Raw genomic sequence first — 17,333 nt, forward strand, 5'->3', positions numbered from 1 at the left:
TTATGGATGAAATCCAAAGATATGATCTTCAATTGCAGTTTCGTGGAAAATCTAGACTGTAATGATGTTCATACATATTTACTCCTGAAAGTCCTTGGTCAGATGAAGGCATACCAGAGGGCCAGCTTGCAAAATATAAACGTGGAGCTGGCTGAAGTGAGTGTAGGAATCGAGGAAGGGAAGTGTCAAAACGTGCAACATGATCCTGACAGGAAGGAGCAAGAGGGAATTTTTAGTACATCTCGGGATTCAAATGCCGATTGCATTGTATTGTTTTAACTTCCAACTTCTCATTCTGGGGTTTTCACGCCTTTTGATTCTGTTCTGTAGTAAGGCCCATCTAGTCAAAGCAGCCACACTTCTTAGCAATCACAGAGTCACTCTCGGTTATGGAATATGTTTTCCAGCTTTATGAGCAAGAGCGTACACATAATGCTAATGAAGGATTTTTGCTTCAAGATACTTTTAAAAATGTATATGAGTAAGAAGAATTGTTTACTTTGATTATTTTAAGATGTAAATGCAGCTGCTTCAAAAGGGAAAAAATAATCATGGGAAAAACGCAAACATGATACGTGAACACGGATCTCAAGTTAAACCCCGTTTCGCCTATATCGTCTATATGGAAGAGGGGCGTGCGGCCACCCGCTGCTTGGAGGGCGCCTTGTCTGCTCTCTAAGGCAGCAAGCATTAATAGATACCTGCTGCCTGTTTTGTTGCAGTCATCTTCAGTCAGTCCTGGAACCAGGCAGGGTACACATGACTACAAAGAATCATTCTCCTTCAACTGCTGGTAAGGATGCTTACCTGATGTCGCTATCGTGATGGAACTGTTTGCCCTGCCCCGACAGCAAAGAAAGAAAACTCTCCCTACCAGGAAAGCATGCCTTCCTGAGTCCCACACACAGCTGCCAGGCTGCTCCTCTGGTCAGTTTCCTCTTTGGAACACAACGCAGGTCAGGAAAAAGGCAGGAAAGGGTAGAGCAGGAAGGGCATATTGGTGACATTTGTGCCTTAGAACCTCACTGTAATATGCTTCAAGTATGGAGCCACTAAGCCCCATTGGTTCTTCCTTTTCTTCATTGGAGCCAACACCCCTGCCCTAGGTTTTCCTTGCTAGCCCCCCAGTTTACAGCAATAGCCTGGTGATTAGTCCCCCTGCCTGTACTCCCCTGCAAGTGTAATCTTCCTAAAACACCCCTTCCATCATGGTGACCTTCTCATCACCCTGTGCTCAGAAAGCTATCAGTAGAAGATAAAGGCCACCCCTTAGATGGAATTGGGCCCCTTCACAATCTGTCTAGAGTCTTGAATCCTGCTACTTGGGATGAGAAGAGTTCATTCCAATCAGATTGATCTGTTTACAGCTGCCCAGCTCTCTGGTAGGGTCTGCCCCTGCACGTTTCCCTATCACATTTGCTCTATCACAGCTCTGTTGAATCTGACTCACCTTTGGAGATAGTTCGGTTTCCACGTTTTCCTCCCAGTCTTGGGAACATTAAAGCTGGGAGCATGGTGGAAGTTGGAGTTAAGTGCCTGGCACACGGAGGCCCTCCATGGGTTCACATCCTCTCCCATTGCTCTCTCGTGGTTTTGCTCGGCGAATCACTTCTGTTGATTGCGCCACCAATGATGTTTTTGTGTCAGTGCATTTAATCACCTGTCCCTGTCACCTGACACCACAAACGTTTTCCCTGTACGGCGTGGAGAAAAGCCTTTTAGTGCCTGTCCTTGAATCATTTACATGAAACAAGAATATTAAATTCCTTCTAATGGAATGAAGGGAAGAGAGACAAGGGTGGGACCGAAGCCAAAATAGTTGAGGTTGCTCAATAGGCGACGCCAGCTATCTGCTCTAGAAAGAGCGAAGGGATTTTCTGAGTCCTTCCCCAGACCCAGTGCATCAGAATTTCTCACGTGAATCATACAGATGCCAAATTAGAAAATCTCGTAGTCTTAGAGGGTGAGAAAGAGTATTTTCTGTAAGTGCAGCTCACCACATCTGCACATCGGAATCGCCTGCAGAGTTTTTGACAACTCCCCTCGGTTACTGCAGCCTCACATCAGGTCTCCTAAGTGTAAGTCTCTGGGTGGGAGCCCAAGGTTGAAATATTCCACAGAAGATTTTTCTTTGCATCCAAGAGTAGAAAGAAACCACTAAGCCAAAAGTTAATGAGGACCAATATTTACTGGGTAAGTACAACTTCTCAGAAACTTTATTAAGCAATGCACATGCATATTCCATTTAATCCCCAGGATCCTGAATCAGTCTCTCCATTGTCACAAGCTCGGGGAGGTGAAGTAACTAGTTCAATGCCATACAGCTAGCACATGATCAAGCCTCAGTGAAACACAAGTCTGTCTGATACGAAACTCCAGGTTCTAGTCACGTTCCCCATCTACCTTTATTGTATTTGATATTATTTAAATACATGGCCATCAGTCTTTTATACAGAAATTGTGCCATCTGTTCAATATGTGATTCTGTTTTTGAAAGTTCTGACACCATCCCAAGGAAGGGGCTCTCAGCTCAGGTTTTCTTCATTCAGATACCCGTTGACTATTTGTTGCCCTAGGCTTTTTCTCAGTATTCCCAAGACCTTCCATCTAATAGACCAACTCCTATAGTTTACCTCCTTATAAAGAGGTATATATCAATGGTAACTAAGCTTTTCCATAAACAAGATAACCCTGGTCCCCCTTGGAAAACCTGACTGTAGTCCTTGGTAATTTGTCTGGAGAAGGGCCTTATTCCTTCCTCCTAGATTTCCAAACTAGAAAGACTGCCCTTCTCAAATTTAAAAATAAAAACAAACGAAACAGACAACAGCAACGAAACAAAAATTATCGGCCCAAGCTCACGTGTATCGCCTGAGTAACAATATAGTAGACTTACAACACTACCTTGCAGTCACTGCTTTTCCACGCTCTGTATAGAGGGTTTTTGTTTTCAGCGCATTTTCATATCTCTTATTTCATTTTTTCCCTCACAACCCAGTCCTTCCTGAATTGTAGTTTCTTTACAGATAAAATAATTATAATCGAGGAGTGACAGGAGAGTTAATGAGTAAATGGGCTTAAAGTATCACAAGAGTCTTGAATGAAAAGTACACACTGTTTTCACTATCATTAATATAATGCAACTCATCCATTACAGTTCTGACGGAGAGCATGGACAGTGGCTCTGACCTCATTTTCTGGCCAGGCCAGGAAGGGTCTGCATAATAGCCCCAGAGCCAGACAGGCACAAGGGAAACAAACCAGTCAAGGTTCAGAACAACCCAGAAAGCCATCCTCACTGCAGTACAATTGGGTACTTTAAAACTGATTAGGGATGTTGTATGGACCAAATTTGGAATGGACGAGTCAAGGACCTGGGGAGAGGAACAAGTGACGGGCATGTTTAATAGATGAACCCAAATCTAGTGATATTAGAGGGCAGTCCCCAAGCAGACACATGAATAAGGGATCTACTACCTGACAGGTTTTGCAGCCTCATGCTCTGGCCAACAGTGAGGCATTTCGAAACATAAGGGAAGGGTTTATTTAACTCATTGCAGAACACCCTGGAAGAGCCATTTCGAGAGAGACAAGGAACTAAATTAATGTTGGGGGCTTGAGCCCCCCCCCCCAAATATTCATGAGATAATTATAAATGCATGTGAGTCACCATAGACGCCACTTTTTACTTCCTATAGTTTCGGTTCTTCACTCCTTCCAGTGGCCTTTTTAAATTATTGGATGTTTCTCTTCTTTCTTACCATTCGGAGAGCTAGGGTTTTCAGTCAATGTTAATTTTCTTTGAAGGATTTCAGAGGGTGGTATTTCCACATAGAGACCCTTAAAATTATTATTTTCAAGTAGGGCTGATGCTTTTTCTTTGCAACCTAGAGGAAAAGAGATCTATGTAATCGCAGTGTCAAAATGTCAAAAGACTGAGATAGGTTGGAAAAAAGAAAAAAAGGAAAGAAAATACAAAAAAAAAAAACCCACAAAACTTAAAGGCATCCATACAGTCCTCAGCCTTATAAATCCTTGGCTCACATAAAGTACTTGTGACACGCTGTAATTAACTAGTTACTCCTCTCAGAATGAATAATAATGCAATTATTTGCCAAAAGCAGTGAAGAAAGGAGAGTTTCTGTTTTTAAAAATATCTGCCTTACATTTCCGTAGAAAGAAAAACCCTGGATTAATTTACATAAGCTGCCACTGCACAGAGTGGCCTACAATCTCACCATTACACTGTATGATAACTCTGTCACCCGTTTATTGGAGCCTTGTATTTTTCAATGGTTTGAAACAGCAATAAACTGACAAGTCACCACCATGGTTAAATTATCCTGGTTCTGAAAAACTTGCACCCAAATGCCGTAAAATATAAGTAGTAACCTGCCTGGTGAAACGCGTCCTTTTCTCAACTGCACTTTGATGCCTTTTGAGGCCCCTAAGGGCTAGTGCTCTGTCTCCTTTGTGGGGCACAAAGTAAAGGAAGGAGGTAGGTAACCTGTTTCAAAAGCCAGATAGCCCAGAGTTGGGTGAGAGTTTATATGAACCTATCACTGGTTCTTTCTCCTACATGTTAATGTCTCCACAATGACTGTTCTCTTTCTTTTTTTTAATTTTTTTTTAACCTTTATTTTTGAGACAGAGAGAGACAGAACATGAACGGGGGAGGGTCAGAGAGAGGGAGACACAGAATCTGAAACAGGCTTCAGGCTCTGGGCTGTCCGCACAGAGCCCGACGCGGGGCTCGAACCCACAGACCGCGAGATCACGACCTGAGCTGAAGTCAGACGCTTAACCGACTGAGCCACCCAGGCGCCCCATGACTGTTCTCTTTAACTTCATCCAAGTCCATCCTGCCATTCTTTCAGTAAGTCATTCAACAATCGTTACCGATGACCTTGCTATGATGCCCTCCACCAGGTTCCAGAAATCTGAAGGTAAAAAATACACATTGCCCTTAAGAAAGTTGTAGAAAGTGAAGGCATAAACTAATAAATTGGGACATCAACAATGCAGTAAATGCCACCACAGAGTCCACTCTCCGTACACATACACAAATTCATTTATTCATATCAACACACAAAATCTTTCTACCCTGTGAATCTGAACTTCCAAAAACTCCAAGCTCTTAAAAGTTTTGAAGCAGTGCCTTGGAGAAGATGTGGTTCTAAAATGTACAATTTCGGTAGTGTCATTTAGAGTGTATGTTTGTGTAGATGTGTGTGTGTGTCTGTCTACGTGTGTATTTTTATAAAAAGTAGAAACACCTTTAGGTAGAATTTTGCCAAGGGTACAATAGTCTAAACAATTGATGCCTTCTGTAGCCAGACTGATTCAGTGTATATCAACTTGTTACTTGTTGTAATAACCAGATAATAGTTCAGAGTATCTTCAAATGAATGTTTACTGATACATCCTTACGATACTAAAAAGTCTGGATCACTTGTTTGGGAAGTCAGATACTAAAAGTCACTGTGATTTAAATTCATAAAATCATGATAAATATTCTAAGAGCAGACCTAATCTTATTTTTTTCACATCCTGTACATCCAAGGCATTCTGTTAATGAGTAAATAGTAGGAATTTGGATCTGCTTTGTTTTTCATTGTACTGAACAATACGTAGAACAGTGCAGGTTCTGATATCAAACTGTCGATACTGGAAACTAGGTTCTTCCCTGTACAAGCCATGCAACGTCTCCAAGCTTCAATTGTCTCATCCGTAAGATGGAGATAATAGTAGCTACCTCATAGAGACAGACAGATGAAAGAGGTAGCTGCATATAAAGCACATAGCACTGGGACGCCTGGGGGGCTCAGTCGTTTGAGCATCTAACTCTTTTTTTTTTTTTTTTTTTTTTTTTTTTTTAACGTTTATTTATTTTTGGGACAGAGAGAGACAGAGCATGAATGGGGGAGGGGCAGAGAGAGAGGGAGACACAGAATCTGAAACAGGCTCCAGGCTCTGAGCCATCAGCCCAGAGCCTGACGCGGGGCTCGAACTCACGGACCGCGAGATCGTGACCTGGCTGAAGTCGGACGCTTAACCGACTGCGCCACCCAGGCGCCCCGAGCATCTAACTCTTGATTTTGGCTCAGGGCATGATCCCAGGGTCATGGGCTCATGCTGAACATGGATAACCTGCTTAAGAATCTCTCTCTCTCTCTCTCTCTCTGTCCCTCTGCTTCTCTCCCCGCTCATGCTTGCTCTCTCTCACAAATAAAAATAAATAAATAAAATAAAAATAAAGCATATAGCACTGGGACAAGCCCTATCATTTTTTTTAATGTTTGTTTATTTTTTGAGATAGAGAGAGAGAGAGACAGAGCATGAGCAGGGGAGGGGCAGAGAGAGAGGGAGACACAGAATCTGAAGCAGGCTCCAGGCTCTGAGCGGTCAGCACAGAGCCCGATGCAGGGCTCGAACTCACTGACCACAAGATCATGACCTGAGCGGAAGTCGGACCCTTAACAGACTGAGCCACCCAGGCGCCCCATGGGACAGGGACTATCATTAAGTAAGATAGTATTATTTTTGTCATTATTTGATCTCAGAACATTTAATATCTGTCAAGAAATTATTTTGCTACCCTATGTTTGTGTTTATGGCAATATAGTAATGACAATTTGTATTAATTCTATAAGACTATAGAGTCATGTCACTGTATTTATTCATTTCATTTATTTATCTATAAACTTGCAGTTATTGAATGATGAGTGTATTGGGTGGGGTAGGGAACACAAGGGTAATTTAACTACTACCAATAGAGTTTCAGACTATCGTCCTGGAATCCTGCATTATTTTAACTAAGTTTAATAAACTCAGACACAAAAAATAACTTGAAGATACCTGCAAAGCCCTTGTTATATAATTTGCTCTTTCGATAGATGACAAAACATGATTTCTCTCTGTTATGTTGCCAGTAACAGATAATTATTTTGGTGTCTTTCAAGGAGATAATCCCCAGAATCTAACACAACAACAGTAAACCGGTTTGAAGGTAAATGGAACCAACTTTTAAAAAATAAATGTCAGTATCCTCCCCTCTTTGTTTACCACAAACGGTTAAGGAGACCAAGGGTGATCTACAAAATCACTTTCCCAAATCCACTGTGAAAAGGATCAAAAGTTCTTTGAACATGTAGGCAGCTCCCAATCTCAGATTTTTCAGATGCCAAGAATCAGCCCAGGTCCCCATGTTGTGATCTCAGCAGCAACATCACGGCCGAGGTAGGGACTCCACTCCTCAGTGACTTAAGCATTTGGAGATGGTTACCATCTGTCCTAGCTATTTGTTCCTAAACAGGTGAAAGTAAAAATAACCAAGTGTTCCTAAACCAATTCTCTTATAAAAAAAAAAAAAAAGAAGAAGAAGAAGAAGAAGAAAGAAAGAAAAAAGAAAAAGAAAAAAAAAAGTTAAGTGCATTAGCACAATTTCTGCCGGCACTTTTAACAGAGATCTAGGTAGTTCTGATACAGATGGTCTAAGGACTACACTCTGAGCAGCCCTGGTGTGTAGACAAACCCTCTCTCACTTAATCAACACATGGATCAAGCAGTGATTCCCAGGAAGTGGATCCAGTGCCAGGCGGACTGCCTGAAAAGGCAGAATCGTAGTCTCCACCCCCAGAGTTACTGGGGCCCAGAAACCTGCTGATAATTCGTATATTTACAAGTTTTCTGGGAAAGTCTAACATACAGCCAATGGTGAGAGGAAAGGGGCTATATTTTACTTCAACACATCCGTGGGTGGTCCTTGTTCCACAATTTACTAGCTCTCTGACCTTATAATTCCTCCATCATTGATCTATAAAATAGCTGTTGCAAAGATTAAATAAAGCAATGCATGTTAAGAAGCCAGCATGTAGTAAGCTGATTAGTATTGTTATCATTATATGCCCAGCTCTAAGTAAGATATACAGAAGTAAAATGTGTGCTTCACCACTTCAAGAAGCATATAACTTATTTAGAAAAATGATGTAAATATTAATAGGAATTTAAAATGCGAGTTTATATTCTAAAGCAATGACATATTTACACACATGTAAAACGTAGTCTGAGTAACAAAGTAGATTGTAAAATACAGAGGATTATAATATAAGAACATAGGAAAAGTCATATGAAGTTTGCTTAAATAAATAAATAAATAAATAAATAAATAAATAAATAAAATGTCCAATACTGGGGTGCCTGGGTGGCTCAGCTGGTTGAGCGTCCAACTCTTGATTTCGGCTCAGGTCATGATCTCATGATTCTTGGGATCAAGCTGCTATTGGGACACTGCATTGATAGCATGGAACCTGCTTGGGACTGTCTCTCTCCCTCCCTCTCTGTCCTTCCCTAGCTCACACACACGTGCTTTCTCTCTGTCTCTCAAAAGTAAATAAATAATCTTTTAAAAAAATAACAAAATGTATAATTCTGCTAATTCAGGCAACCTAATTCTCACCAATTCACCATTTTTAATGCATATTGTAGAAAAATATTAAAATCATGAGTGCTAATCAACTTCTACTTATTACTTAAAACGAGAATTAGAAAACGTATATATCTGGGAAAGGAGTCCATGGAGTAGGCATCAAGGAGCCCACGAAAACTCTGAAATTTCATGCAAAACGTTGTTTTATGTGAGTATGAATATTTCTGAGGAGAGAGCAGTACCTTTCATTTGATTCTCAAAGGGTTTTCTGCTCCCTCCCGAAACGTTAAGGACCATCAAAGAGTCCTGTTTTAGTTCTCATCATGTGCATCCTTATGTGTGCTGAAAAAATATAACTCCTGACTGCATTCCAAATAATCTCCTTGCTTACTTTCGTGTACATGTCCTTTGAATCATTTTCTTCACGCTCTCACCATTCAAATATCCTGAGAATAGAAGTCACACGGTAAGATCTCATTTGAGGAAATTGTAAAGCAGACTTTCATGGCTACCTCAACCTATTCAAATCCTACAGGCATCAGCATGGAAGTTTATGTACCTGTTTTAAAAGTTCCAGCGGCCAAGATTACTGATGATTATATTCCCTTTTTATTATTATTTTTTATCCATTTCTCAATCTTTTGAATTATTTTCAATTAGTCCTGTGCTTCTTTTCATCTCAGATAGAAAAGTGAAGGAACTTCCCTGGAAGGATACAATTCACTTTTGCCAACTTGTATGTTGCCAACCCAGCACTTAACATTATTGATGTTACAGGTTTTTGATTGAGGTAAATTGGTGTATAACATTATATAAGGTTCCGGTGTGCAACATTATAATTTGATATTTGTATGCACTTCAAAGCAATCACCATCCTAAGCCTAGTTACTATCCATCAGCATACAGTTAAGCCCCTTCACCCATTTTTATTTCTCTTCTCCTACAGGTGTGTGTGCAACATCGACTGCTCTCAAACCAACTTCAATCCCCTCTGTGCTTCTGATGGGAAATCTTATGATAATGCATGTCAAATCAAAGAAGCATCATGTCAGAAACAGGAGAAAATTGAAGTCATGTCGTTGGGTCGATGTCAAGGTAATGTTCGTACCAAAATTCATTTCAAAGCATGTTTTTAGTCTTCGTGTAGAAGTGAAGAGTGAAGATAACTCCTTATTAGGCAAGCTATTTCATTTCCGGAAAACAGTTCTGATTTATAATGGATAGCAGAGTCTACTGTAGCATTTTGGTGATTATAGGAGTCTCAGGGTCTGTCAGCAACAGCCCGTATCTTTTTTCTATATAATGGGACTGTGTCTTCATAATGCCGTAAACACAGAAGCCTGTATTCAGCAGACATTCTCGTTGCAGAGGGAAAAAAGAGCCAAAGTCATTTTTAGCAAAGAGGCTGAGGATTTATTAGCAAGCCTTGAAATTAAAAACAAATGGCACCATTTTTATGTGTTGATTTCAATAGAAGTGTTTCAAGTACATTTTTTTAAAGCACAATGTACTAGAAAGTTCCATTTTGTTTCTTATTCAGAAACAAACGTTTCCTGGATTTTTGACTTGTTATTCTTTTATCCACCTTATCTCAATTGTAATTGTGAACCTACTCTGCCCCAAACTTCAGAAAACTGATATCATTCTACTATTCACTCTCAAGCAAATTGACATAAATCTGTCTTTGTGTACAGGTTGCTTAGAACTATAGTGGTAAAATTTCCTTAATTGTCATGAAGGTACTATCGGAGGAGTAATGTAAATTTGACATTAGATGTTTAGGACGCATTTGATCAATCTTTTAATTGTTAATTTTTTTTTAACGCAGATAACACAACTACAACTACTAAATCTGAAGATGGGCATTATGCAAGAACAGATTATGCAGGTACTTATAATGTTTTCTACTACAGATATGAGCGCTTCTTTAAGAGAGTTCTGAAAGAATAATTTTTACTCTTGAACCTTAGTTGAATCTTCCAAGACTCTGACATGTGCTGATCTTCTCTCGCTCAGTTCAAACCTTCAATAGGCAATAGTGAATTTTTGTTGAAGCAAATAAAATACTTTTTTTTTGCCAGAGTTAAAGCAATTGTCAAAATGTCAGCAAGATATAACTAACTTGTTTTGACAGTGCAAACGGTACAAATGACAAAACATTTATCAAATTAATGGGCGTTGATGGAAATTAATGCAGTTTTTGGCAGCATATCGTGATGAATGCAAACGTTCTTGCTTGAATTTTCATTAAAGTCAACAAGAAAAAGCTTTGCTAGTCTCTAAAAACACTAGAAAGGACAGCTATAGATAATAATACAGCTGATCTCTCTTTCATGCAAAGTTAAAAAGGTAGGTGTAAACTATTTTCAAAATAATAAAGTTCTTTAAAACTACAATGTAGCTTCTGACGTCTGCAGAATTATCAAGCATTTATATAAAAACATACATTTTATTAGCAATTATAGAATGCTATTTTGAGAACTATTTCTATCTAATGTAATGTTTCTAGAGTGAGAGATAGTTGACGGGCACACAAATAGCAGATCATAAAATTTTATAAAATTTTGGATTGAAATATAAAAATAAATTATTGATGATGACGATATGTAGAGGTTTTTTTTAAATTTTTTAAAGAGTTTTTCATTTAACTATCAAACAGTAGTGACTAAATTTAGTCAATCGAAAGTGCTTCTATCTGTATTATCATTCATTTTTTTCAGTTATTGCATTTTCTTTAACAGTACTTATGAAGTTATATTCATATACAAAATTAATCTCAATGAAACTGAAGAAAGGTAATCAGATATTGTACTATGGATACCTCATACCTCTCCGGATTTGGAAGTAACAAAATATTTTTTTTTAATTTTTAATTTTTATTTTAATGATTTTCAACATGTAAAACCTTTTATGTGCTAGAAGCCCAGAATCATCATGAACAATAATACATGGAAAACATTAGTTCTACTATTGTATAGGTGTTCCCAAATGTCCAACTAAGATATTAGCAGGTATTCCTTAAAAAAAGTTGTCTGTGGTCAATAAGTTTGGGAAGAGCCTAGGTAAACAAATGACTTTCTTACCCAGAGCACTTCAGAGCTCTTTATGTACACTGTAAAATTTTTAAGAGATATGAATCTTTTATTAATTAGTTTAATTTATTTAATTTTTGTTCCAATACATACACAATGCACACAAATGTAGGCTGGATAGTATAATGAACCGATATGTATTCATCACTCAAATGTAGTAACCTGGTCCCATCCCAAACTCCATCCCGTTTCAGCATTTTCAAAATATGTGGAAAGAAATCCCAGAAATTACATCATTTTATTCATAAATACTTTAGCCTGCAACCCTAAAAGATCAACACTTTTTAAATAAAATTTCATCATTATCACACCTAAAATGATTATGAATAATCCCTTATAATATATAGCTTTTATCAAACTTATTTGATAAATAACACATGTTTTGGGGGCACTTTTACAGCACTAATGTTCCCAAGAATGCACTTTGAAATATGCTGATCCACAGGAAAATATTAAAAGTAATAGAAGATAATGAAAAATCGAGGTCTGAAGCTAATAATATACATTTTAAATATTAAATGAAATCAAATTTAAATTCTATATTTTGTTCTAAACAATTGCTATATCTTGAAGGTATTATAAGCTGCTACCTGGCATATTTAATTTTACTGTAGCCTAAAGTATTTGAAGATTTCATAAAGATTTCACTTTCACATAAAGAGTAACTAACTGTGCTTAAAATACCTTTATACCTGTTTTGCAAACTAATTCGCTTGGGAAAAAAAATCTTCAAAAATTTAATATTATATGAAAATGTTCTCTATTGAACCATCCATCATTGAACTCATAGGAAAATCAAGCCTCTCCCTGAAACAAAGAACTTTTCAAGTTGATTAGCATCAATATGCATATATATATGTGAGTTTCCGAAATTGTACATTAAATATCACAATGGAGTTTACCGCTCTCTCATTGTCATTCATATTACGTATTTACAGTTTGCCCATTTTCAAAGAGTTTGGGAGTTGAAATATTGTTCCAAAAAAATTCATATTTGAATTTGGCTTCAAACAAATAATTTCTGACCTTCAATGTCAATGCTTTCAGTTGGCATTATTTCCTATCTTATCACTTTATTGAACATGAGAAGGAAAGAGAATGTGTTTTTAAATCCATGCAAATGGAAACTATTCAGACCCTCCATGTTGTCCAAGGTCTTCTAGTTTGACATGAGATTTATTTAATAATTTCCGACGAAAAATTTTTAAGATAAAAGTAATGTTTAAAAATACATGTTTGTTGAAATCCACATTTAAGACAGGAACAAAGATAATGTCAATTGAAGCTTGCAGTTTCTAATTAACCATTGATTGCATACTTTAAAACTCCCATGGAATTTAATTTAGATGTCTTTATTTTCATTGGCAATCTTATTAAAATACAATGTATACCCCTCGTTAGACATTATTTAAATAATAGCCATGTCCCTCAACATTTCCAGGTTCCCAACAGTGTTTGCATTTTTATAAATTTGGGGATAAAACATTGGGAAAATAAAAGGAACCAAACAGAGACTCAGTATGTCATTGTCCTCTTAATTTCTGTTTCATATTTTCAAAACTCCCCAAGGAGGGAAGATGGGCACTGTGTGACTCACATTCCTAGAAGTTTGCTGTGTGTTCACAAGCTCATTCAATGTCACAGTCACTTCCCCTGTTAGACAAACATCCATGGATGCTCCCACTGAAGGGAAATACCAGTCTTAACACACTCTCATTTTCTTCTTACATGTCCTCAATACTATATGTGAAAAACCTTTAACAACACACCGTAGTTTCCCCTTTGAGCCTACCTTAAATACAAGAACACACATTTCTGATTAAAAAAATGAACATATAATTTAAAGAGAGCCTAAACCTAAAAATAAATATCTTGTGTCTCATATGTAATATCATTTAAAAGAAAGAGACTGCAGTAAGGACCAGCAAGAGCCGATTTGCAAACAAATAAATGCAAACTAAGAGAGCCATGCCTCCAACAACACTAAGCAGAGGTAGACTACAGTGTGACTGGACTTGTGCAGAGCTGTGAATTCTGAGATCCTCACAGGCGTATACCTGAAATAGAGATGAGGAAAACAAAGAATTTGCCAGATCATCCCAGCCACCACTGCTTTCTGGTTGTGCTTGACTTGGGTCTCTCTTCTGCCCTCTCTCTTTTAATGAGACTCAAGACGTTAGTGAGTCCTGAATCAAGAGCTTTGGCTCTGTGTTTCAAGGCAGAGTGACAAGACCCCGTCTGATAAACTAAATGGGCCACTTAGTGTTATTCTTCTTCACCAGTCTAAGACTCGGGCTTCGATTTGGGTCTTTCTATTTACTTGCAGAAAGTCTCCGAGAACAAAAAGCTCCACAGAGCTGGAGCTTTTGAGGGTTTCCATTGTTTGAAAATGTTAATATTAAACTTTCCTTCTGGGAGTTTTTATAAATAGCATATTTTATAAATAGCTAATGTTTTACGCCTCTTGAAATCTGCAACATTTTCTTTTTAAAAAAACTTCCCTCATGTCTTGACGAAAAAAAGGAAGCCCAACTATTGTGTTTTTCTTCATCTGGCATATATATTTTCTGATTATATTGCTTTTCTGTCTGAAAGTCTGATCATGCCTCAGAAGAACTAGCTACATGATCTTCCAGGGAAAATTTACTCGGTTTTATGTTTGTAAAATATACACATGTACATAAAGATGCGCAAAAAGCAAAACAAACCATGAATTTAAACTGTTTTGTCTTTTACCATCTAGAAAATAAAATGAATTTTGTTTCATGACATTTTTTACCAGTTTCCAAAATAATCTGTGGTGGCTTACAATTAAAGCATATTCAATGAGATCGTTAAAAGAGAAAGTGAAAACACAAAGCATAACTGTAGAGGAAAATAAATATATCAGCAACATGGACTATTACAGTTACTGCATTTAGCCCTAAGCTTCCTTGCAACCAGTGTATAAAGAGGAAATGTGATGAATTCGTTCATTCAGCAAATATTTAGAGGCCCTGCTCTCTGCACTCCACGGGGCTTTACAAGGGTGAACACATCATTCTAAGTCTCTGCTAAAATGCAGCCTAGGCTTTCAGTGTCTGATAAAAAATAAATAAATAATCAGGTCAGGAACCAAACAACTAATTTCTCTAATGCTAAGTTCTAAAAGAATATTTGGCATAGATCTTACGAGGCATCACTGGAAAACATAGAATGGATGATATCTTTAACAATGATTTTTATGAAATTTGCCTGTAGGCTTTTCATATGGCTGGGGAGATTTTTTTTTTTTTTTGTAATAATGTCCTATAAATTCTAGACCACAGAATTAGAATACGTGTAACTCAATGATAGTCTCTCTGGGGCAGATTAAAAAATCAGTTATGTTTATGTATATTTCCAAATTGGAAAAAAAATAAATCCCAGTATACTAAGGGAAATGGCTGTTGAGAGAATGTGTTCGGCTTATCTTCCTTGTGTGTCTACAGATTTGACGGGAACTGGATTAACAGAAGAGTCAGAAGGCCCAAGTAAAGATAAAGAATATGGTAAATTATAATGTGTATATGGGGAAAAGAAATTTCCCCTGCTTGTATTAGCAGTTAATGAAAAAAGTTAACCCTGAGTCATCTCCAGTCTTGGGAGGAAGCCAGGGTCTTCCCAGCTCTGAGTTTAGGTACAGGTATGCATGGAGTCTATTCGTCTTCTTATCGTGCATTACACTGTGGCCTTTCACCGTTTCTTGTAACATTTAGAGAAGATTAATTCTTTTTAGGCAAGTTTCTCTTTAGAAACCTCTCCTTTATCTTTAAGCAATGCTTTAGATATGAAGTTTGGGTCTAATTTAGATACTAAGCTCGGGTCTAAAAGATGAAAGGAAGAAGCCAGAAGTATACATTTAAACCAAATTCCATACATCCTACTATTATTCCATTGACTCATTTGTTCACCCTGAGAGGAAACTGACATCTTGAAAGGGTATCTAGTCTAAGTGAATTGTCATAATAACTTGTTCTCTGTAGAAGCCTTGGCAATTTACAAAGGCTTTTCACGTATATTGTCTCCTTCAGTCTCGATGACAGAAATGTGAGGGAGATATGATATGCATTTGACAGGTGAGAAATGGAGGTTCAGGGAGATTAACTAAAAAGGGTATGCGATAGAGCTAAGGTTCAAACCATCATCACTAATTCCAGAATCCAGCAAAGCGTGAATGGTATGGGACCAGAGGAGACGTGTCACTACCTAACATACTTAGAGACTTTGGGATCCCCCTCTGCACCTTAGAGGTTAACTCCTTGAGAGTTCCAGACTCAAAAATGTTTCGCCATGATACCTACATTGCTGTGAAATGCTCCAAAGAGTTCCTCCTCTCTTTGAATCTGTCTCTATCTCATAAACATTCTATAAGCTCTGTCTTCTTTGATTTTTAAATTTTACTCTTCTGTTTTCTATTTCCTCACATAGACAAGAGAAACCAAAGAGAACAGTTTTTGCTACCCAGTAATCCTACATTAATAGAAAAAGTGTGTGTGATACTTTCTAGGTTTACAGAGATCCATTCCCATTACCTTATTCGCTCTCATGTCAATTCAATAAAACACAGTTACAAATACTAGGGGGAATAAAACTGTGGCTCAGAAAACCTAAGTGGTTGACCCAGAACTGGACACAGTATTTTGACACATTGACCAGCCACCCATGCGAATACAGCACTTGCTTGATTAATCTACTATTTGCCTCGATTCCTCTTCCACTATATGTATATCGACATGAATATCAAGTGGTTACATATCATATTTATAACATGAATTAATTCAGTCATGTGGAAAAAAATCTGCATTTAAAATGGAAGCTTTTTCCGTTTGCTCATGAACACAAAGAGCACTTCACCGGAAAGCATGTTATGTCTAGGCCAATAATTTGATCTGTAGGAAATAAATAAATAGCAGCAAATGCAGGCAGCAGCTTGTAGCACAAATATTGGTATCAACAGTGAAATAAATAAAAACGTTTGCCCAGGCTATTACAGTGCCACCAGACTAGCCTAGAATATTTAAGCTCAGGAAATGAATTAAGATGTCAAGATTTTCTCAAGATTTCTGAGGGAAAGTATCTCAATTCAAGTATTTTCCCCTCTGGGATTTACATTAGACTGCTGCAAAATTCATAAAGCTTTCTATGAACTCTAGCTCACAATTTTTCCTGCTCTCTTGAACTTCTGTGCTTTCATTGTTTTCTCCATAAAATCATGTAGCCAGTCATCTGTAATATTATGTTATGTTCATGGTTATAGATAAACACAGAAATGGTATTTGCAATACAGATGAACGTTTCCTACTGAAGAGTTGCCTTGGGCCCTGGTAGACTCTGGAAAACTTTGTGTTTATGCCCCAGTTCATAAATGCATCCTGCATCATTTATGTGCTCTTTTTCCGATTTGAAATGCTCCTTTCTGAAACAAATTGTTCACTTTGAGGTGTTACTCATGTACCTTTCTCTTCCATAAAGGTGTGGCAGGGAGATTAGTGGTTAAGGCCACTAAAAATCAGGGCCGAGTTTAAACATTGGCCATGCTTTTGATTATTTAACCTGGAGCCAATTAATTGACCTTTCTGAGCCTCAGTTTCCTCATTTGTTCAATGGAGATAATAAGCCCCCTTCCTTAGGGTTAAAGTTTGAATATAAGGGGCACCTGAGTGGCTCAGTCAGTTAAGCATCCCACTGGGACTCTTGATGTTGGCTCAGTGTGTGAGTTCAAGCCCCACAGTGGGCTTTGTGCAAACAGTGTGGGGCCTGCTTGGGATTCTCTCTCTCTCTCTCTCTCTCTC

At 37.9% G+C, this 17,333-nt stretch overlaps 1 protein-coding gene across 3 annotated transcripts in view; it reads left to right on the forward strand.

The window, feature by feature from the left end:
• TMEFF2 (transmembrane protein with EGF like and two follistatin like domains 2) overlaps window positions 1-17,333 on the forward strand; it is a 228,042-nt gene that overhangs the window by 170,643 nt on the left and 40,066 nt on the right. For 2 of the 3 annotated variants that reach the window (XM_047872931.1, XM_047872933.1), the window contains exons 6-8: window positions 9,375-9,523; window positions 10,257-10,316; window positions 14,991-15,050. In XM_047872931.1, coding sequence (XP_047728887.1) covers window positions 9,375-9,523; window positions 10,257-10,316; window positions 14,991-15,050 — 269 coding nt within the window. The remainder of the gene's footprint in view (window positions 1-9,374; window positions 9,524-10,256; window positions 10,317-14,990; window positions 15,051-17,333) is intronic. The other variant, XM_047872932.1, reaches the window with a different exon arrangement.

The sequence above is a fragment of the Prionailurus viverrinus genome, chromosome C1 (genome assembly GCF_022837055.1).
Source record: "Prionailurus viverrinus isolate Anna chromosome C1, UM_Priviv_1.0, whole genome shotgun sequence".
NCBI classification, from domain to species: domain Eukaryota; kingdom Metazoa; phylum Chordata; class Mammalia; order Carnivora; family Felidae; genus Prionailurus; species Prionailurus viverrinus.